Source organism: Nansenia antarctica (genome assembly GCF_963989245.1).
Source record: "Nansenia antarctica genome assembly, chromosome: 7".
Classification (NCBI taxonomy): domain Eukaryota; kingdom Metazoa; phylum Chordata; class Actinopteri; order Argentiniformes; family Microstomatidae; genus Nansenia; species Nansenia antarctica.
The window spans coordinates 31,226,002-31,248,501 of NC_137677.1; the positions used below are offsets into that span (position 1 = coordinate 31,226,002).

Genomic DNA, 22,500 nt, shown 5'->3' on the forward strand with positions numbered 1-22,500 from the left:
GAGGAGGTGATAACCTAGCTACAGCAGACAGAGAGGAGGTGATAACCTAGCTACAGCAGACAGAGGAGGTGATAACCTAGCTACACCAGACAGAGAGGAGGTGATAACCTAGCTACACCAGACAGAGAGGAGGTGATAACCTAGCTACAACAGACAGAGAGGAGGTGATAACCTAGCTACACCAGACAGAGAGGAGGTGATAACCTAGCTACAACAGACAGACAGAGAGGAGGTGATAACCTAGCTACAACAGACAGACAGAGAGGAGGTGATAACCTAGCTACAGCAGCCAGAGAGGAGAGGAGGTGATAACCTAGCTACAGCAGACAGAGAGGAGAGGAGGTGATCAGTGTGCGAATTAAATCACGGTGTGCGGGGGAGCCCAGAGATTAAAGCAACAACAACAAAAATCTCCTGACGGAAAAAAAAATTCTGGCCAAATCGGGGCCGGTGGCTTTCCGTGCGCAAAGCGCGCGTGCGATGTTCCGTTCTACGTTCTAATGCTTTGACTTTTCTTTCGAAAAATGTGAATACATTTCCGCGTTGTCGAAAATCAATGACACATCGCTAGTCAACTAACACGGCTTGTTTTATGAGCCTGCTAACAATGTAAAGTAGTGTTGTAGTTATTTAGGTAGCAGTCCAATCCATTACGTTGCAGTATTTTGGCTTGACTAGCAAGTTTGTGTTGTGATTCTCAACAACGTTGAAACGTAGTTTCACCCTTTTCCATATTTTTGAATAATAAATGTGTGGACTGACGATGTAGCGCAGCCTAACTTATTCTAATAATTATTTAACATAGTTTTATTGTGATAATTATTCCCCCCTCCTCCCAGACTTACAAGGTCACATTATTATTGGATTGGTTGTTTGCGTGCCGGGTGAAGTTAGCTAAACATTTAACCTGCTAGCAAGAGAAACATCATGTCACTCTCCAAAGGTCTAAAGAGGAAAGTTGACGGTGGAAACAGGGCATTTAGGAATGGACAGTGAACTATGCGTTCATCCTACCTGGTTTCATCAATGCAAAGCCGTTGTGAGACTCACATTTTCCGTGCTCACAATGAATGTTCCCTTCCACCTATACATGCGAGTCGTCCTTTTCGTCAATGAATGTGATAAAGACGCACTGACTAGAGGAATCGATTGGTGCATAAAAACCTTGAGAACTGCCGGATTAAAGTGACGTCCATAATAATAATAAATAATAATAATACATTAGACTTATAGCGCTTTTCTAGACACTCAAAGACGTCCATATAGCCAACAAATAGTGACCGATGGGAGATGCCAGTTTTCTCATTAAGTGAGATTTAATAGCCTAATATTATTTTTTCTATTTTTAATGAATGGCTCATTGTAATTATTATCCCTGGTAATGTAGCGTGTTTGCTCTGTCGTTTCAGGAGCATATAGGCTAAGCGGATTCAGCGTCAATGTTTTTCATAAAATTAAACTGCATTTGCTTTGTTACTGTTCACATGTGTGGTGCAGTCACATTCACATAGCCTATAAGTAAACATTAAGTTTGAATTATTTACTGAGCTGGCGTTACTTTTTTCAAACCACACACCGCATGTCGGCTATTTCAGCAGCACGCACCATGTCCACCTACTTATCACTATGAGGGGTTCAGCATCAGTGCACCCCGCTCTGTTACCTTCGCATAGTTGTAGCCAATAAAGGCCTATATGTAGGCTATATAGGCTATTATATATCATTTATATACCTAATACCAACATCAAAATAGATTGTATGCCTCTACAAATCATATTACACCAGGTAAAATCCGTCACAACTTGGAATAAATCCATCGGAATTTGGAATATTTTAGAGCTCCCCCAAAATTTCACAAACCATGTTTCCAGGGGAGCTCATGTCACCACTAGGGGAGCTGTAGCTCCCCGAGCTCCCCCTTATTTCGCACCCTGGAGGTGATAACCTAGCTACACCAGACAGAGAGGAGGTGATAACCTAGCTACAACAGACAGAGAGGAGGTGATAACCTAGCTACAACAGACAGAGAGGAGGTGATAAACTAGCTACACCAGACAGAGAGGAGGTGATAACCTAGCTACAACAGACAGAGAGGAGGTGATAACCTAGCTACACCAGACAGAGAGGAGGTGATAACCTAGCTACAACAGACAGAGAGGAGGTGATAACCTAGCTACAACAGACAGAGAGGAGGTGATAACCTAGCTACACCAGACAGAGAGGAGAGGAGGTGATAACCTAGCTACACCAGACAGAGAGGAGGTGATAACCTAGCTACAACAGACAGAGAGGAGGTGATAACCTAGCTACAACAGACAGAGAGGAGAGGAGGTGATAACCTAGCTACAACAGACAGAGAGGAGGTGATAACCTAGCTACAGCAGACAGAGAGGAGGTGATAACCTAGCTACAGCAGACAGAGAGGAGGTGATAACCTAGCTACACCAGACAGAGAGGAGGTGATAACCTAGCTACACCAGACAGAGAGGAGAGGAGGTGATAACCTAGCTACAACAGACAGAGAGGAGGTGATAACCTAGCTACAACAGACAGAGAGGAGAGGAGGTGATAACCTAGCTACAACAGACAGAGAGGAGGTGATAACCTAGCTACAGCAGACAGAGAGGAGAGGAGGTGATAACCTAGCTACAACAGACAGAGAGGAGAGGAGGTGATAACCTAGCTACACCAGACAGAGAGGAGGTGATAACCTAGCTACAACAGACAGAGAGGAGAGGAGGTGATAACCTAGCTACACCAGACAGAGAGGAGGTGATAACCTAGCTACAACAGACAGAGAGGAGGTGATAACCTAGCTACAACAGACAGACAGAGAGGAGAGGAGGTGATAACCTAGCTACAACAGACAGAGAGGAGAGGAGGTGATAACCTAGCTACACCAGACAGAGAGGAGGTGATAACCTAGCTACAACAGACAGAGAGGAGAGGAGGTGATAACCTAGCTACACCAGACAGAGAGGAGAGGAGGTGATAACCTAGCTACAACAGACAGAGAGGAGGTGATAACCTAGCTACACCAGACAGAGAGGAGAGGAGGTGATAACCTAGCTACACCAGACAGAGAGGAGGTGATAACCTAGCTACAACAGACAGAGAGGAGAGGAGGTGATAACCTAGCTACAACAGACAGACAGAGAGGAGGTGATAACCTAGCTACAACAGACAGAGAGGAGGTGATAACCTAGCTACACCAGACAGAGAGGAGGTGATAACCTAGCTACAACAGACAGAGAGGAGGTGATAACCTAGCTACAACAGACAGAGAAGAGAGGAGGTGATAACCTAGCTACACCAGACAGAGAGGAGAGGAGGTGATAACCTAGCTACAACAGACAGAGAGGAGAGGAGGTGATAACCTAGCTACACCAGACAGAGAGGAGGTGATAACCTAGCTACAACAGACAGAGAGGAGGTGATAACCTAGCTACAACAGACAGAGAGGAGGTGATAACCTAGCTACAACAGACAGAGAGGAGAGGAGGTGATAACCTAGCTACAACAGACAGAGAGGAGAGGAGGTGATAACCTAGCTACAACAGACAGAGAGGAGAGGAGGTGATAACCTAGCTACACCAGACAGAGAGGAGGTGATAACCTAGCTACAGCAGACAGAGAAGAGAGGAGGTGATAACCTAGCTACACCAGACAGAGAGGAGGAGGTGATAACCTAGCTACACCAGACAGAGAGGAGAGGAGGTGATAACCTAGCTACAACAGACAGAGAGGAGGTGATAACCTAGCTACAGCAGACAGAGAGGAGGAGATTGTTATCACGCTACCTCGCTAGCTACACCAGATAGCTATTTCTAGAACTCACCGTCGGGGGAAACGTGCGGGTGGGGTGGGGGGCTTCCTGCCTCCCATTGTCTCCCTCTGCCCTCGGAGGCTGTGGGATCACAGGAGGCTGCTGGGACGCACCGTAAACACTGGGGGGGGGTACTGGACCGGAGAGATAGAGGGGGGGTGGGGAGGGAGGGATGGGTGGAGAGAGGGAGAGAGAGGGGGGGATAGAGAGGGAGGGAGGGAGAGAAAGAGGGGGGACAGAGGGGGGGAGGGAGAGAGGAAGACAGACAGAGAGAGAGAGGTAGAGAGAGAAAGAGGGGACACAGAGGGAGAGAGAGAGTGAGAGAGAGGGAGAAAGAGGAGGGGACAGAGAGAGGTAGAGAGAGAGAGGTAGAGAGAGAGGTAGAGAGAGAGAGGTAGAGAGAGAGGTAGAGAGAGAGAGGTAGAGAGAGAGGGAGGTAGAGAGAGAGTGGTAGAGAGAGGGATACAGAGGTAGAGAGAGAGAGAGGTAGAGAGAGGGGGAGGTAGAGAGAGAGAGAGGGAGGTAGAGAGAGAGTGGTAGAGAGAGGGATACAGAGGTAGAGAGAGAGAGAGAGGTAGGTAGAGAGGTAGAGAGAGAGAGGTAGAGAGAGGGATAAAGAGGTAGAGAGAGAGAGTGAGAGGTAGAGAGAGAGGTAGGTAGAGAGGTAGAGAGAGAGAGGTAGAGAGAGAGGGGGTACTAACCCCACCCTGAATAAGGAACACTCATCCCTGGCCTCAGCCGTCTTGCATCACTGTCTGGTACGACTCTGCGTCTCCGTCTGCCCGATCCAAGGCCAAGCTAGAGTCGTACGGACAGCTGAGCGGATCATCGGCTGCCCCCTGCCTCCCATCACAGACCTCCACAGCTCCAGATCACTGAAGAGAGTACGCAAGGTTGTGGCTCTTTTCCTCCTCTTCCTCTTCTTCCTCCTCCTCCACCCCCTCCTCTTCCTCCCCCTCCTCCCCCTCCTTCTCCTCTTCTTCCTCCTCCTCCTCCTCCACCCCCACCTCCTCCTCTTCCTCCTCCTCTCCCTCCTCCTCCTCACATCCAGCTCACAGCTTGTTTGCATGACTCCCTCCTGGACAGCGGTACAGGGCCACCAGGTCAAAAACATCACGCCACTTGAACAGTTTCTTCCCCAAAGCCACAGCCCTCCTCAATAACTCCTGATCATTGCACCTTGCACTTTACATGTTCTTGCACTTAGTTGTACAGTATATTTATTATAATATTCACTCATATTGGTACTGTATATTTTGTCTTGAGTATTGTTGTATTGTCGTCTTGTTGTTGTATGTACTGTAGCTTGTTCAGCATGGTAGAATACCAAGTCATGTTCCTAGTGCACTGCACATGGCCAATAAAGTTGAATCTCTCTCGCTCTCTATTTCCCTCTCTCCAGTCTCTCTCTCTGACTCCCTCTCCCTCTCCATCTCTCTCTCTCTCTCTCTCTCTCTCTCTCTCTCTCTCTCTCTCTTTTTGAGCAGGAGGGACCTGACTGGCTGAAGCGTTTGGCATTATTTGATTTCAGCAAATCACACGGCTGCGAAGGCGTGGCCCTGAATGAAAAATATATGACGTGTTTAAGCACCGGGGGGGAGGGGCTTAGGAGATGACTGACACCAGATACAGCCAACGGATATTCAGTGTATTTTTTTTTTACAATCTTTTTATTGGGTTTAATCAAGGCCAAGGAGGGCGGGAGAGAGGGAGGGAGGGAGGGGGGGAGAGGGGGAGGGAGGGAGGGGGGGACAGAGGTAGAGAGAGAGAGAAAGAGAAGGAGGGACAGAGGTAGAGGGGGGGACAGATGTAGAGAAAGAGAGAGAGAGGGAGAAAGAGAGGGAGGGACAGAGGTAGACAGAGAGAGAGAGAGGGAGAGAGAGAGAGGGAGAGGGAGAAAGAGAGGGAGGGACAGAGGAAGACAGAGAGAGAGAGAGAAAGAGAGAGAGAGGGAGGGACAGAGGTAGAGAGAGAGAAAGAGAAAAAGAAATAGGGGGGGACAGAGAGGTAGAGAGAGAGGGAGGATGAGAGAGGGAGAGAGGTCCAAGTTGGCCAGGTTGGTCTGCCAGACCGCAGTATACACACACACACACACACACACACACACACACACACATACTTGTTTATGCTACATTGTGGGACAATATGACTAGGACCTCCTGTGTGGGGACACCCCTTTCAAGACACCGTACAGCACTGAGAAAAATCAGGCATGATCAGAAAAAATTCAGGAACCAGAATCTCACTTCAAATTAGCAATATTCAATACTTTTTTCAAGACATGACTTCTTCCACCCATGTGGGGAGTCTCAGGTTGCTATCTTTCTGGGGACACCATAACACACTTTCAGATATTACTATCTTTCTGGGGACACCATAACACACTTTCAGATATTACTATCTTTCCGGGGACACCATAACACACTTTCAGATGTTACCATCTTTCTGGGGACACCATAACACACTTTCAGATGTTACTATCTTTGTGGGGACACCATAACACACTTTCAGATGTTAACATCTTTCTGGGGACACCATAACACACTTTCAGATGTTACCATCTTTCTGGGGAACACCTTAACACACTTTCAGATGTTACCATCTTTCTGGGGAACACCTTAACACACTTTGGTTGAATCCCAAATGGAGCCCTTATCCAAGCCCTGAACCCTTGAAGACTTTGGGTGCCTTTGTTTAATCTCCCGGGAGCGCACTCGGGTTGACATAGTGAGTTATTGTCACTATGTTATTGTTGTTATTGTTGTTATTGTCACTATAATTGTATAGTTATTGTTAACTCGGGTTACAGCTTAACATGTAACTCAGTACTCTAGTTAGCACTGATACAGCTTAGCATATAACTCAGTACAGTAGTTAGCACTGATACAGCTTAGCATGTAACTCAGTACTCTAGTTAGCACTGATACAGCTTAGCATGTAACTCAATACTGTAGTGCCGGAGGAAAAAGGAAAGACGTAGGCAACGTAATGATAACTGTTTAATCAAAATAACAACTTGTACTCTCCGTACAGGACCAGGAAATCGATCACCAAAACTCTTGTGTCATAACAGGAAGTTGCAACGTTAATAATCCTCCCCTCTGCCCCTAGTGCCAGAACTGGTTCCCTCCCACTACACAACCAACAGTAAGAGGAGAACATGAACCCATAATGTAGTCACTACACCAGCCCCCCCAGTGTTCACCTCAATATTGGAAATCCTCACGGCGAGGAGGGCGTATGGCCCGGCCCCTACGATCGTAGGTAAAGTCAGGAGGTGCGGGAGGAGGTGTGACATCGCCCATCACGTCCTCCTGCAGGGAAGGACGGGGGGCAGTGACGACCGGGGGCTCGCGAGCTGCGGGGGGTTGTCGGGGTCGGAGGGGGGAATGGCCAGGGCGCTGCAGGGGAGGTAGGACTGGAGGCCGGCCTCTGCGCGGTGGCAGGGCCAAGTCCAGGGGCAGTTCAAGGTCCAAGTGGGCCGGTTTGAGGCGATCAACGGACACACACTCAGGCCTACCCCCCATGTCAACCATGAAGTTCTTGGCTCCGGCCTCGATGACACGGAAAGGCCCGTCATAAGGAGGACGTAGTGGAGTCCTGTGGCCATCATGACGAATGAAAACGAACCTCGCTGAGTGCAGCTCCGGGGGCACCCTCGAAGTAGGGACACCATGCTGCGTAGTCGGGACCGGGACGAAGGTCCTGGCGCTGTCCAGCAGGGAGGCGCGCTGAGCGGCGGCGGACCAGGGCTCCGTTGACTTGGGAATGAAGTCACCGGGGACCCGCAGCGGCTGTCCAAACACCAGCTCAGCGGACGACGACTGGAGGTCCTCCTTAGGCGCTGTCCTGAGCCCCAGCATGACCCACGGCAGCTTGTCAAGCCAGTTGCTGTCCGTGAGGCTGGCTCGAAGGGCGGCCTTCATGGATCGATGGAAACGCTCACAGAGCCCGTTCGCCTGCGGGTGATAGGCGGTTGTGCGGTGGAGCTTGACCCCCAGATTCTCCGCCACCGCTGCCCACAGCTCTGAAGTAAACTGTGAGCCACGGTCAGAGGAGAGATCAGCAGGGGTGCCGTAGCGGGAGACCCACACCGCGATGAACGCCCGGGCCAGGTCGGGGGCTGTCGTTGAGGAGAGCGGAACTGCCTCCGGCCAGCGAGTCGTCCTGTCCACCATGGTAAAGAGATAGGTGTATCCGTGCGAGGGGGGCAGCGGCCCTACCAGGTCCACGTTTACATGATCGAACCTCCGCTCAGGCACAGAGAACTGCTCCAGGGGGGCCTTGACGTGTCGATGCACCTTGGCGCGCTGGCAGGCGATGCACGTGTCTACCCAGGCCCTCACATCCCTCTTGAGCCCATGCCAGACGAATTTCTCTGACACCAGCCGTGAGGACGGTTTCCTACCAGGGTGAGACAAGCCGTGTATCGCCTCGAAGGCGGGGCGCCTCCAGTTGGCGGGGACCACCGGTCGTGGCTGACCCATGGAGACGTCGCACAGGAGCGTGGCCCCTGCGTCACCGAAAACCACCTCTTCTAGGCGCAGTCCTGTGTCCGACAACTTGAGAGCCTGGACGGCGGGGTCGGCGGCCTGGTCTGCAGCCATGCGCGCGTAGTCCAAACCCAGTTGGACCGCACCAACCACCGCCCTGGAGAGACAATCCGCGACCTGGTTGGACTTCCCAGCAACGTGCTGGATGTCTGTGGTGAACTCGGATATGTAGGCGAGCTGGCGCTGTCGGCGGTCGGACCACGGCTCCGCCACCTTGGACATGGCGTGCGTGAGTGGCTTGTGGTCCACGTAGGCCGTAAACTCGCGGCCCTCCAGTAAAAAACGGAAGTGTCTGACAGCAAGCCACAGCCCGAGGAGCTCCCTGTCGAATGTGCTGTACCTTTGCTCTCTGGGAGACAGCTGGCGGCTGAAGAATGCAAGAGGCTGCCAGGCGTCCCCAACCCACTGTTCGTACACCGCTCCCACAGCAAAGTCAGAGGCGTCCGTGGTGAGAGCAGTGGGTGCCGAGGGCGAGGGGTGGGCCAACATGGCAGCGCGGGCCAGGGCCGCCTTGGTGTCCTGAAAGGCTTTGACACGCTCCGCCGTCCAGTCCACCGGCTGCTTCAGAGTCTTGCCCTTCTGGGCATCGTACAGAGGCCGCAGGATGTGAGCGATGTGGTGGAGGAAGCGATAGTAGAAGGTTACCATCCCGATGAACCCCTTGAGCTCGCTGATTGTGCTGGGGCGCGGGAAAGCAGCGACAGCTTCCACCTTCGAGGGGAGGGGGGTCACCCCCTCTGCGGAGACCCGGTGCCCGAGAAAGTCGATGGTGTTCCGTCCGAACTCACACTTCGCCGGATTGACAATCAGCCCATGTTGGCTGAGCCGTGTGAAAAGGGCCCGGAGGTGGGACAGGTGCTCCTCCTCCGTGGTGCTTGCGACGAGGATGTCATCCAAGTAGACGAAGAGGAATGGTAGGTCCCGGAGCACCGAGTGCATGAGGCGTTGGAAGGTCTGCGCCGCGTTCTTCAGTCCGAACGGCATCCGCAGAAACTCGAAGAGTCCAAATGGCGTGATTACGGCCGTCTTAGGGACGTCCTCGGGGTGCACCGGCACCTGATGGTACCCCCGTACCAGGTCCACTTTGGAGAAGAAGCGTTTGCCTGCCAGGTTCGCTGAAAAGTCCTGGACATGTGGGACCGGGTAGCGGTCAGGCTTGGACGCGTCGTTGAGGCGGCGGTAGTCCCCACATGGGCGCCACCCGCCGTCTGACTTAGGGACGATGTGCAGGGGAGACGCCCAGGGGCTGCTCGAGCGCCGAACGATGCCCACCTGCTCCATATGCGCAAACTCCGCCCTGGCGACGGCCAGCTTCTCCGGGTTGAGGCGCCTGGCCCTGGCGTGGAGGGGAGGCCCCTCGGTCTCGATGTGGTGCTCCACTCCGTGTTTCACCGTGGGCGCGGAGAAGGTGGGCTTGGTAAGGTCGGGGAATTCGGCGAGCAGCCGAAGGTACTGGTCACTTTCGGCGAGCGTATTGGACCACCCGCTGTAGACCGCCTCCCCCTGCGTACAGGCGAAGGAAGCGAAAGTCTGTGAGTTGACCAGGCGCCTGTTCCCCACGTCCACCAACAGGTTGTGGGCGCACAGAAAATCCGCACCAAGGAGGGGAAATGTGACAGCCGCTATGACAAAATCCCACGAAAAGCATTGCCCTCCGAAGCACACGTCCACCGCCCTAGTGCCATAAGAGCAGATAGGTGTGCCGTCCGCGCCTGCCAACTGCGGACCACGCTCCTCCTTCGCCACATCCGATCTCTCTGCCGGAATGATGCTCCACTGGGCACCTGTGTCACAAAGGAAACTGCGACCAGAGGCGGTGTCTTGTATGAAGAGCAGCCTGTTGGTGACGCCAGCGCTCAGGGCCACTACTGAGCGCCGGCCCCGCCGTTTCCCGTCGGTCCGAAGGTGCAGGGTGAGCGGCACCGTTTGGCCTTGGCGCCAAAAGTGGCGTGGTAGAAACAATGGCCCGCAGCGTTACCCTGCTGGCCAGAAGGTCTGGCGTCATCCTTCGCTCTCCTGCGACGGTCGGGTGGCGGGGCGGCCGCGGGAGCGAGCAGGTCGGGGGACCGTTGAGGCATGGCCAAGACGAACCGGTCCGCCTCCCTGGCCAGGGCGCGGGGCTCCATGATGGTGGTGTTGGCCAGCGCCATCCTAACTTGAGCTGGCAATGTGCGCATGAACAGCTCTGTGAAGAGGATCATGGGGTCTTCTGTACCGAGCAGGTTTAGCATCCTCTCCATGCGCGCAGAAGGCCTCTCGTCACCCAAGTCCGACATGGCAAATAGGCGACGCACCCTCTCCGCAGTGGACAGTTCAAATGTCTCTAGAAGCAGGGCCTTGAGGCGCTCATATTTGTTCGTCGTCGGGGGAGCAGACAAAAAACCTACCACTCGAGCTGCGGTGGAGCTGCCCAACATTGCCACAGCATGGTTGTACCGGTCGTCGTCGTCATCGATGTCACTTTTGTTAAAATGTGCCTCTACAATAGCAAACCATGCAGCAGGCGTTGAGTCCCAGAACTCTGGTAGCTTGAGAGTGGGAGTGTGCGCACCACGCGTTACCCTGACAGGGGATGGTGATGGCTGCCGCTGGTTTGAACGTCTTCCTCGCCCGGACATTTTGCAGGATTGTAATGTTCGCTCGCTGGTTTTTGTACACAATTACGTTAACAAAAATCCACGTCGGGGGTCACCAGTGTAGTGCCGGAGGAAAAAGGAAAGACGTAGGCAACGTAATGATAACTGTTTAATCAAAATAACAACTTGTACTCTCCGTACAGGACCAGGAAATCGATCACCAAAACTCTTGTGTCATAACAGGAAGTTGCAACGTTAATAATCCTCCCCTCTGCCCCTAGTGCCAGAACTGGTTCCCTCCCACTACACAACCAACAGTAAGAGGAGAACATGAACCCATAATGTAGTCACTACACCACTCTAGTTAGCACTGATACAGCTTAGCATGTAACTCAGTACTCTAGTTAGCACTGATACAGCTTAGCATGTAACTCAGTACTCTAGTTAGCACTGATACAGCTTAGCATGTAACTCAGTACTCTAGTTAGCACTGATACAGCTTAGCATGTAACTCAATACACTAGTTAGCACTGATACAGCTTAGCATGTAACTCAGTACTCTAGTTAGCACTGATACAGCTTAGCATGTAACTCAGTACTCTAGTTAGCACTGATACAGCTTAGCATGTAACTCAGTACTCTAGTTAGCACTGATACAGCTTAGCATGTAACTCAATACTCTCTAGCCCAATGTATCACCAAACAGCGCTCAATTTAGTCACTCACTATTCGCCTACCCCTCCCCCACACAGCACCTTCCACAGCTAGCAGCACACTCAGGCCTCAGCCGTTCATTTAACATTGCCGACCTCCTGAACTTTAAGGTTAAAATAAATACATACAATATCCTTTGTAAAAGTCAAACCCTGAAAAGTCATCAAACTGTGATGGAGCATATTAAGCCAGTAGCTTTTGGAAAATGGATGCATTTTGTGCATTCCTGGGCCTGCTAGTTAACTGAGAACCAATCACTATTCGCCTCCCCCTCCCCCACACAGCACCTTCCACAGACAGCAACACACAGGCCTCTGCTGTTCATTTAACATTGCCGACCTCCTGAACTTTAGGCTCACTTTTGGGACACTTATGTAGCCAGGGGAACAGAAAAAGACACACACCATCAGTGGGATGCCAGCTTTCAGACAAAATTGTTTTCAAGTCTCTAGTCCATTGTATGGCCAAACAGGGTTTAACTTATTGGGGATAGGCCTCCATTGACATTACATTGCCGACCTCCTGAACTTTAGGCTCACTTTTGGGACACTTCCTATGTAGCCAGGTGAACAGAAAAAGACACACGCCATCAGTGGGATGCCAGCTTTCAGCCAAAAGTGATTTCAAGTCTCTAGCCCAATGTATCACCAAACAGCGCTCAATTTAGTTGTGCACTATGCAGACAGAGCACTGATTTGCACCCCTCCCCCACACAGTTAAGTTTCTGTTCTGCTGAAATCTGCCTCGCTCTGTTCAATTAACCTTCCTTCATGACCGGCTCACGGTGGGACCCGTGCCGTGCTGGCGCACTCATGTCCATAATCGAGAATTTCTCTTAGCTTCTCTCCCACCATGTCAGCCATGCAGTGAGCGATTTTTTTACTAAAATAAAATAACCAGAATGTTTATGATATGCTTTTTGTTAACTTTAGCACTGTGAGACTTGCAGTTGGAGTTCATATAATTGTAATCTCACCATATATGACAATACTCTTAAAAGGGTTAAAATAAATACATACAATATCCTTTGTAAAAGTCAAACCCTGAAAAGTCATCAAACTGTGATGGAGCATATTAAGCCAGTAGCTTTTGGAAAATGGATGCATTTTGTGCATTCCTGGGCCTGCTAGTTAACTGAGAACCAATCACTATTCGCCTCCCCCTCCCCCACACAGCACCTTCCACAGACAGCAACACACAGGCCTCTGCTGTTCATTTAACATTGCCGACCTCCTGAACTTTAGGCTCACTTTTGGGACACTTCCTATGTAGCCAGGGGAACAGAAAAAGACACACACCATCAGTGGGATGCCAGCTTTCAGACAAAATTGTTTTCAAGTCTCTAGTCCATTGTATGGCCAAACAGGGTTTAACTTATTGGGGATAGGCCTCCATTGACATTACATTGCCGACCTCCTGAACTTTAGGCTCACTTTTGGGACACTTCCTATGTAGCCAGGTGAACAGAAAAAGACACACGCCATCAGTGGGATGCCAGCTTTCAGCCAAAAGTGATTTCAAGTCTCTAGCCCAATGTATCACCAAACAGCGCTCAATTTAGTTGTGCACTATGCAGACAGAGCACTGATTTGCACCCCTCCCCCACACAGTTAAGTTTCTGTTCTGCTGAAATCTGCCTCGCTCTGTTCAATTAACCTTCCTTCATGACCGGCTCACGGTGGGACCCGTGCCGTGCTGGCGCACTCATGTCCATAATCGAGAATTTCTCTTAGTTTCTCTCCCACCATGTCAGCCATGCAGAGAGCGATTTTTTTACTAAAATAAAATAACCAGAATGTTTATGATATGCTTTTTGTTAACTTTAGCACTGTGAGACTTGCAGTTGGAGTTCATATAATTGTAATCTCACCATATATGACAATACTCTTAAAAGGGTTAAAATAAATACATACAATATCCTTTGTAAAAGTCAAACCCTGAAAAGTCATCAAACTGTGATGGAGCATATTAAGCCAGTAGCTTTTGGAAAATGGATGCATTTTGTGCATTCCTGGGCCTGCTAGTTAACTGAGAACCAATCACTATTCGCCTCCCCCTCCCCCACACAGCACCTTCCACAGACAGCAACACACAGGCCTCTGCTGTTCATTTAACATTGCCGACCTCCTGAACTTTAGGCTCACTTTTGGGACACTTCCTATGTAGCCAGGGGAACAGAAAAAGACACACACCATCAGTGGGATGCCAGCTTTCAGACAAAATTGTTTTCAAGTCTCTAGTCCATTGTATGGCCAAACAGGGTTTAACTTATTGGGGATAGGCCTCCATTGACATTACATTGCCGACCTCCTGAACTTTAGGCTCACTTTTGGGACACTTCCTATGTAGCCAGGTGAACAGAAAAAGACACACGCCATCAATGGGATGCCAGCTTTCAGCCAAAAGTGATTTCAAGTCTCTAGCCCAATGTATCACCAAACAGCGCTCAATTTAGTTGTGCACTATGCAGACAGAGCACTGATTTGCACCCCTCCCCCACACAGTTAAGTTTCTGTTCTGCTGAAATCTGCCTCGCTCTGTTCAATTAACCTTCCTTCATGACCGGCTCACGGTGGGACCCGTGCCGTGCTGGCGCACTCATGTCCATAATCGAGAATTTCTCTTAGCTTCTCTCCCACCATGTCAGCCATGCAGAGAGCGATTTTTTTACTAAAATAAAATAACCAGAATGTTTATGATATGCTTTTTGTTAACTTTAGCACTGTGAGACTTGCAGTTGGAGTTCATATAATTGTAATCTCACCATATATGACAATACTCTTAAAAGGGTTAAAATAAATACATACAATATCCTTTGTAAAAGTCAAACCCTGAAAAGTCATCAAACTGTGATGGAGCATATTAAGCCAGTAGCTTTTGGAAAATGGATGCATTTTGTGCATTCCTGGGCCTGCTAGTTAACTGAGAACCAATCACTATTCGCCTCCCCCTCCCCCACACAGCACCTTCCACAGACAGCAACACACAGGCCTCTGCTGTTCATTTAACATTGCCGACCTCCTGAACTTTAGGCTCACTTTTGGGACACTTCCTATGTAGCCAGGGGAACAGAAAAAGACACACACCATCAGTGGGATGCCAGCTTTCAGACAAAATTGTTTTCAAGTCTCTAGTCCATTGTATGGCCAAACAGGGTTTAACTTATTGGGGATAGGCCTCCATTGACATTACATTGCCGACCTCCTGAACTTTAGGCTCACTTTTGGGACACTTCCTATGTAGCCAGGTGAACAGAAAAAGACACACGCCATCAGTGGGATGCCAGCTTTCAGCCAAAAGTGATTTCAAGTCTCTAGCCCAATGTATCACCAAACAGCGCTCAATTTAGTTGTGCACTATGCAGACAGAGCACTGATTTGCACCCCTCCCCCACACAGTTAAGTTTCTGTTCTGCTGAAATCTGCCTCGCTCTGTTCAATGAACCTTCCTTCATGACCGGCTCACGGTGGGACCCGTGCCGTGCTGGCGCACTCATGTCCATAATCGAGAATTTCTCTTAGCTTCTCTCCCACCATGTCAGCCATGCAGAGAGCGATTTTTTTACTAAAATAAAATAACCAGAATGTTTATGATATGCTTTTTGTTAACTTTAGCACTGTGAGACTTGCAGTTGGAGTTCATATAATTGTAATCTCACCATATATGACAATACTCTTAAAAGGGTTAAAATAAATACATACAATATCCTTTGTAAAAGTCAAACCCTGAAAAGTCATCAAACTGTGATGGAGCATATTAAGCCAGTAGCTTTTGGAAAATGGATGCATTTTGTGCATTCCTGGGCCTGCTAGTTAACTGAGAACCAATCACTATTCGCCTCCCCCTCCCCCACACAGCACCTTCCACAGACAGCAACACACAGGCCTCTGCTGTTCATTTAACATTGCCGACCTCCTGAACTTTAGGCTCACTTTTGGGACACTTCCTATGTAGCCAGGGGAACAGAAAAAGACACACACCATCAGTGGGATGCCAGCTTTCAGACAAAATTGTTTTCAAGTCTCTAGTCCATTGTATGGCCAAACAGGGTTTAACTTATTGGGGATAGGCCTCCATTGACATTACATTGCCGACCTCCTGAACTTTAGGCTCACTTTTGGGACACTTCCTATGTAGCCAGGTGAACAGAAAAAGACACACGCCATCAGTGGGATGCCAGCTTTCAGCCAAAAGTGATTTCAAGTCTCTAGCCCAATGTATCACCAAACAGCGCTCAATTTAGTTGTGCACTATGCAGACAGAGCACTGATTTGCACCCCTCCCCCACACAGTTAAGTTTCTGTTCTGCTGAAATCTGCCTCGCTCTGTTCAATTAACCTTCCTTCATGACCGGCTCACGGTGGGACCCGTGCCGTGCTGGCGCACTCATGTCCATAATCGAGAATTTCTCTTAGCTTCTCTCCCACCATGTCAGCCATGCAGAGAGCGATTTTTTTACTAAAATAAAATAACCAGAATGTTTATGATATGCTTTTTGTTAACTTTAGCACTGTGAGACTTGCAGTTGGAGTTCATATAATTGTAATCTCACCATATATGACAATACTCTTAAAAGGGTTAAAATAAATACATACAATATCCTTTGTAAAAGTCAAACCCTGAAAAGTCATCAAACTGTGATGGAGCATATTAAGCCAGTAGCTTTTGGAAAATGGATGCATTTTGTGCATTCCTGGGCATGCTTGTTAACTGAGAACCAATCACTATTCGCCTACCCCTCCCCCACACAGCACCTTCCACAGATAGCAACACACAGGCCTCTGCTGTTCATTTAACATTGCCGACCTCCTGAACTTTAGGCTCACGTTTGGGACACTTCCTATGTAGCCAGGGGAACAGAAAAAGACACACACCATCAGTGGGATGCCAGCTTTCAGCCAAAAGTGATTTCAGGTCTCTAGCCCAATGTATCACCAAACAGCACTCAATTTAGTCACTCACTACCCCTCCCCACTCAGCCGTTTAACATTGGCGACCTCCTGAACTTTAGGCTCACTTTTGGGACACTTCCTATGTAGCCAGGGGAACAGAAAAAGACACACACCATCAGTGGGATGCCAGCTTTCAGCCAAAAGTGATTTCAGGTCTCTAGCCCAATGTATCACCAAACAGCACTCAATTATATGCTCAATATATTTTAACAGTGAAAAAACAGGAAATACAGATTTAAAAAAATTAATAAATAATCACAATAGTATGTTATTAGAATGATATAAACTTAAAATAAAATCAGTCTACTGTTAATAAAACTACTGCTGCAGATTTCTGTTGGTCTGTTTCTCAGACTGAATTGGGGGGAGACATCAATTAACCACCTGCACCTCCAAACTTTCCCCAAAGCTACTGCTGCATTCAATGCACACGGGAATAACTGGTTTTCTGGAACAAGATGAATAATTATTATTCATAAATGTAGAACTGCTTAATCCCTTTATGTTTTGTAATTATTTAAAGATAAAACAACAGTTTTAAATGTTTTTATAATTTAAACCATTATATGGCTTGCATGATTGAGAATGTTGTCATTTTTAATACACAGTTTTGGTACACTACATTAACGCATTTACAGAACTCTCCTTAAAATTACAAATATAGTACTTATTACTAATACACTCAGGCCTCAGCCGTTCATTTAACATTGCCGACCTCCTGAACTTTAGGGACACTTCCTATGTAGCCAGGGGAACAGAAAAAGACACACGCCATCAGTGGGATGCCAGCTTTCAGCCAAACGTGATTTCAAGTCTCTAGCCCAATGTATCACCAAACAGCGCTCAATTTAGTCACTCACTATTCGCCTCCCCCTCCCCCACACAGCACCTTCCACAGCTAGCAGCACACTCAGGCCTCAGCCGTTCATTTAACATTGCCGACCTCCTGAACTTTAGTCTCTAGCCCAATGTATCACCAAACAGCGCTCAATTATATGCTCAATATATTTTAACAGTGAAAAAACAGGAAATACAGATTAAAAAAAAAAGAAAATCACAATAGTATGTTATTAGAATGATATAAACTTAAAATAAAATCAGTCTACTGTTAATAAAACTACTGCTGCAGATTTTCTGTTGGTCTGTTTCTCAGACTGAATTGGTGCCATACTGCTTGGCCCTCTGAAAGGTCACAGCCAGGTCAGCTGCAGGTTGGGGTGGGGGAGGGGAGACATCACCAGAATACCTCTGTGTCATTGGCTGCTATAGGCATAAAAGGAGAGAAACTCATGGTGTGGCCCCCATCTTCCCCTGACCTCAACCCTATTGAGAACCTTTGGAGCATCCTCAAGCAAAAATATATATGAGGGTGGGAGGCAGTTCACATCAAAACAGCAGCTCTGGGAGGCTATTCTGGCATCCTGCAAAGAAATTCAAGCAGAAACTGTCCAAAAACTCACAAGTTCAATGGATGCAAGAATTGTGAAGGTGATATCAAAGAAGGGGTCCTATGTTAACATGTAACTTGACCTGTTACAGTTTTTCTCAGTCGCTTTGGTGCATTTCTCACATCACTATTAACATTTGCACAACAGTTAGTGCATTTCTCAGAACAATTAGTACAAACTGCAAAACCTAGGTGTTAACCTGCAAAAGCGTGTCACTTGCTCAAAATGGATAGTTCATTCCTCAAAAGCAAGTATTCATGTCAATGAAAGTGTCAGTGTCATCAAAATGAAAAGTCCTGACACCATTGTTTATGAACAAGATAGTCAAATGGCTTTGTCATGTTTTCATTATGACAGTTCACTCTAAGTGTTTTCCAATGCAAAAAAGTCAGATCTTGGTGACACTACCTGAAAATGCTCAAGACAGTACTATACACTATTTGCACAGCCATTTGAAATCTACAGTGGGTTACACATTACTGTATTTAGTGAGGTAAATGAGTACAAGACGCTGAATAGTTATGTTTCACATTTTTACTGCATATGCTCTTTGCAATTCTAATTTGTTCACAGCATTGTGCAAAAGAAAAATACAAACTTGTTTACCACAAACATAAGAAACACCCTTTGGGTAGAGCTGTGCACAACTGTAAACAATATTGCAGTACATATTGGAACTGAATTGGAACATCCAACATACTGTAAATCATTCATTGACATCCAGACGTTCCTGTCTGTCTGGCCACATATTTTCATCGACATCACAGCGAATATCATCCCTGGTAATGCAGCGAGGAAAGTATCTCCCTGAGTGGCGAATCCACCCTCTGCTAGCAAGGCCATTTGGGTATGTGGATGCCGGTCATACCTTCCACCTCCAGGCAGAGAAAAACTCCTCTATTGGATTCAGGAATGGCGAGTAGGGAGGGAGATATTCCACCAGCATCCTTTCATGTGCTGCAAACCACTGTCTGACCAGATCTGAGTGGTGAAAACGCACATTATCCCATACAACAACATACTTGTTCAGATGGTCTCCATTTAGACCCCTCTCATTCTCAGGGATTATGTCCCTGTAAAGAGTGTCTAAAAAAGTCAGCAGATGTTGTGTTGTGTGGACCAAGACAGGGTATATGGGTGAGGACGCCGTTTTCTGAGACGGCTGCACACATTGTAATATTCCCTCCTCGTTGGCCTGGGACATCAATGGTTGCTCTCTGTCCAATGTGATTTCTGCCACGCCTTCTACCTTTTGCCAGATTAACGCCTCATCAACGTATATGAATGTGTGCAGCGGTTCCCTGGCCTCCAGCTCCAGTACACACTTTATCCCAGAATAGAGAGAGAGAGAAAAAAACTCATTTTGGACAACATATTGTACAGTATGAATTGTCATGTAAGTGTACTGCATGGCACTACACAAAGTAACCAGTTTACAGCACTGGACATTAGAGTATGCATAGAACATATAAATGTTTTACCTGTACATACTGGTGACGGATCTCCTTCACTCTGTCGCTGTTCCGTTCAAATGGCACATTGTACAATTGTTTCATGCGCATTTCATTTCTCCTGAGCAGTCAATTGTAGCGATTGAAACGGATTCAATATTCCCAAAGATATTGTCATCCTCTATAACAGCGCTTTGTATCTCTCTCAACCTTATGGCATTGTTTGCAATCACCATTGCACACATGGCTTCCTCTTGTTGTGGAGTAAAAAGGGGCCCTTTTCCACCTCTGCAAGGTTGTCTTGCCTTGTCTTGTCTATGTGGTGCAGAGTAAAATTACAGTAATGTACAGTAAACATGAGATATACGGCTTTAACCCATATTACTGTAGTGAACAATAACAGAGAGAAATTGTTCAATTTGGGAGACATTTTCAGGAAAAATGATAAAGAAATGTATACAATTTGCTTGACAGATTTTGACAACTTGTTCAACATTTTTGGATGTAATGACTCAAGCAATGAAATGAGGACTTAGTTTTATAGGGAATGACTATTAAGCATCCAAAAGTATAGTTCATTTTGACTGACATGACATAAGCAAATGATAATGTTATAAAACAGCAGAGAATTGTATGACAGCAATTGATGCATGTCCAAAAGCATTTGCAATTTGTTTGAAGGAATGAGAAACTGCTACTATGATGTGCACAAATGACTAAATGTTGTGGAGGTTGATGTTTTTGTTTGAAATAGCTTTTGATTTCAGTAAATATGACCTCCTAATATGACCTCCTAACCCTAAATTCATCACAATTGTTTGTTCTTTACAACCTATAAAATGTTTTGAAACTCTGTTGTGCATAATAATTTGGAACAGTGCATTTTGAGTTTTTTATTTAAAAAAAAAATACTGTTATCATTGGGAGGTTTGTTCAATAACATTTGAATTATACTCTAACGGTTGATGACTTGAAAATTATACTGATTGTCATTTGCATCGACTATTTAGGAAAATCTGATAAAAATATAATTTGCATAATAATTTGGAACGAGGTGTATATTTAACCTTTTCGAGAGGGAACTGTGCTCAGTATAGTTTTAACAATAAAGGTCCCATATTATCTTATATCTTAATTCACTTCCTGGTAATTGCTATGTTGCAAATACCCTGCGTTATTAAAATATGGAGAAATATGAATTAGGAAATTATGGAAATACTGTAATAGGTACAGATTTTAAAAGCATGCCCCCATCAGAATCAGAATCAGAAAAGTGTATTGCCAAGTACGTTCACACATACAAGGAATTTGCTTTGTAAAACATGGAAAGGTAATAAAAACAAGTGCCATAACCTGTGCCCCACCCAAAAACCAGCCGCCACTGCTATTTACACCATGGAATTATAGTCACACACTTTCTAGTCACAATAATAAGACCAATGTTAACCAGCGTTCTCTGTCAGAACACTCAGCCAGTATATTTGCTAGCGTTTCACCCTGCAAAAACTCTCGCGTCGCGCGCACACACTCGTCTCGCGCGCACACTCGCGCACAATCTTGTATTATTCTCCAACGGCACAACGCGAAACGAAGTGTGCTCCGTCCCCACTAATTAGATCTTCAGCCAAACCTGCACACCTGTCTCCACCCCCAATCATGTGCTTGATGCAAAGTGCACGTGACAGACAGGCAGCTCATATGATTGGCTGCAGGAGTGTTAAATGTGTGTTAAAATTTCTGCCATTTCTGTGAAAAAAATAGTAAAAAATGGCGATTTCGCCACCAGGGGCGCACTCTAAACACTGATTAAGCACTATTTTCAGACTTATGTAGCAGTGTGGGTCAAAATTTAAAACATAGAAATATTTGCACTAGACATATCAGCAACACTTTTTCTACCAAATTCAATGAAAATCGGTGTGGGGACCCGTTTTGGGTCCCCACACCGATTTCGAGTCCCCACACCGTGGTTGTGCTGTCAGACCTCAGTCCCCACATAGTAGTATACACAGGCACACACACACACACACACACACACACACACACACACACACACACACACACACACACACACACGTGGTTCAACGGCAACCAAGACAAATATCACACATGGGAAAATTATTTAATAAGCAGGTCATAAGTTATACCACATAAAACACTCTCATCTCTCCAATAGTTACAAAGTGGGAGGCAACGACTTCTGATAGCGCTCGAAAAAACACTAGGCTAGTTTACAGGGAGAGGGGGGGAGGGAGGAGGAGGGAGGGATGGGGGGGTGAGGAGAGGGAGGGGGGGGAGAGGGAGGGAGGGAGGGATGGGGTGGGGTGAGGGATGGAGGGATGGAGGAGTTGGGGTGAGGGATGGGGAGAGGGAGGGAGGGAGGAGGAGGTGGGGGGGGTAGCTTGCTTTCAACCACTGTCACCACTTCACAAGTCTTCTTCAGTTCTTCCTCTGTTTCTGTCCTCCATCTGACCCTTTCTCCTTCCCCCCTTCCCAGGCTGGGGGGGGGGGGGAGGGAGAGAGGGGAGGAGGGAGGGAGGGGAGGGGAGGGAGTGTGTAAGGAGGGAGGAGGGAGGGAGGGGAGGGGAGTGTGTAAGGAGAGGGGGGGGCTACATTGTGCCGACGTTGGCTAGCCTAGCCGTGTTCTCCGCTCCTCCACGCCCCCCGGGGGGCGGGGTCAGTGGCGGGGGGGCGGGGTCAGTGGCCGGGGGGGGGGGCGGGGCTACTTGGCCATTTGCTGCTGGATGTGCAGCAGGAACTCATAGTAGGAGAAGGCGGCTTCAGAGCGGTCCTCCACCAGGTGCTGAAAGAAACACGCCTTGGTCGACGCATCATCCCTGAGAGAGGAGGAGGAGGAGGGGGAGGGGGAGGGGGAGGAGGAGGAAGAGAAGAAGAATGAGAACAGGAAACGTAGTTGTGTCTTTCGAACGCCATGACGTGTTTGTTGCCATGCCGACGCGAGCATTCCAGACATTCCTGA

At 47.9% G+C, this 22,500-nt stretch overlaps 1 protein-coding gene across 1 annotated transcript in view; it reads right to left on the reverse strand.

The window, feature by feature from the left end:
- Window positions 1–22,222: 22,222 nt before the first annotated feature.
- sec24b (SEC24 homolog B, COPII coat complex component) overlaps window positions 22,223–22,500 on the reverse strand; it is a gene marked incomplete at its 5' end in the record, with an annotated part of 44,471 nt that continues 44,193 nt past the window's right edge. The window contains one exon of the mRNA XM_080536662.1: window positions 22,223–22,357. Coding sequence (XP_080392788.1) covers window positions 22,243–22,357 — 115 coding nt within the window. The 3' untranslated portion in view covers window positions 22,223–22,242. The remainder of the gene's footprint in view (window positions 22,358–22,500) is intronic.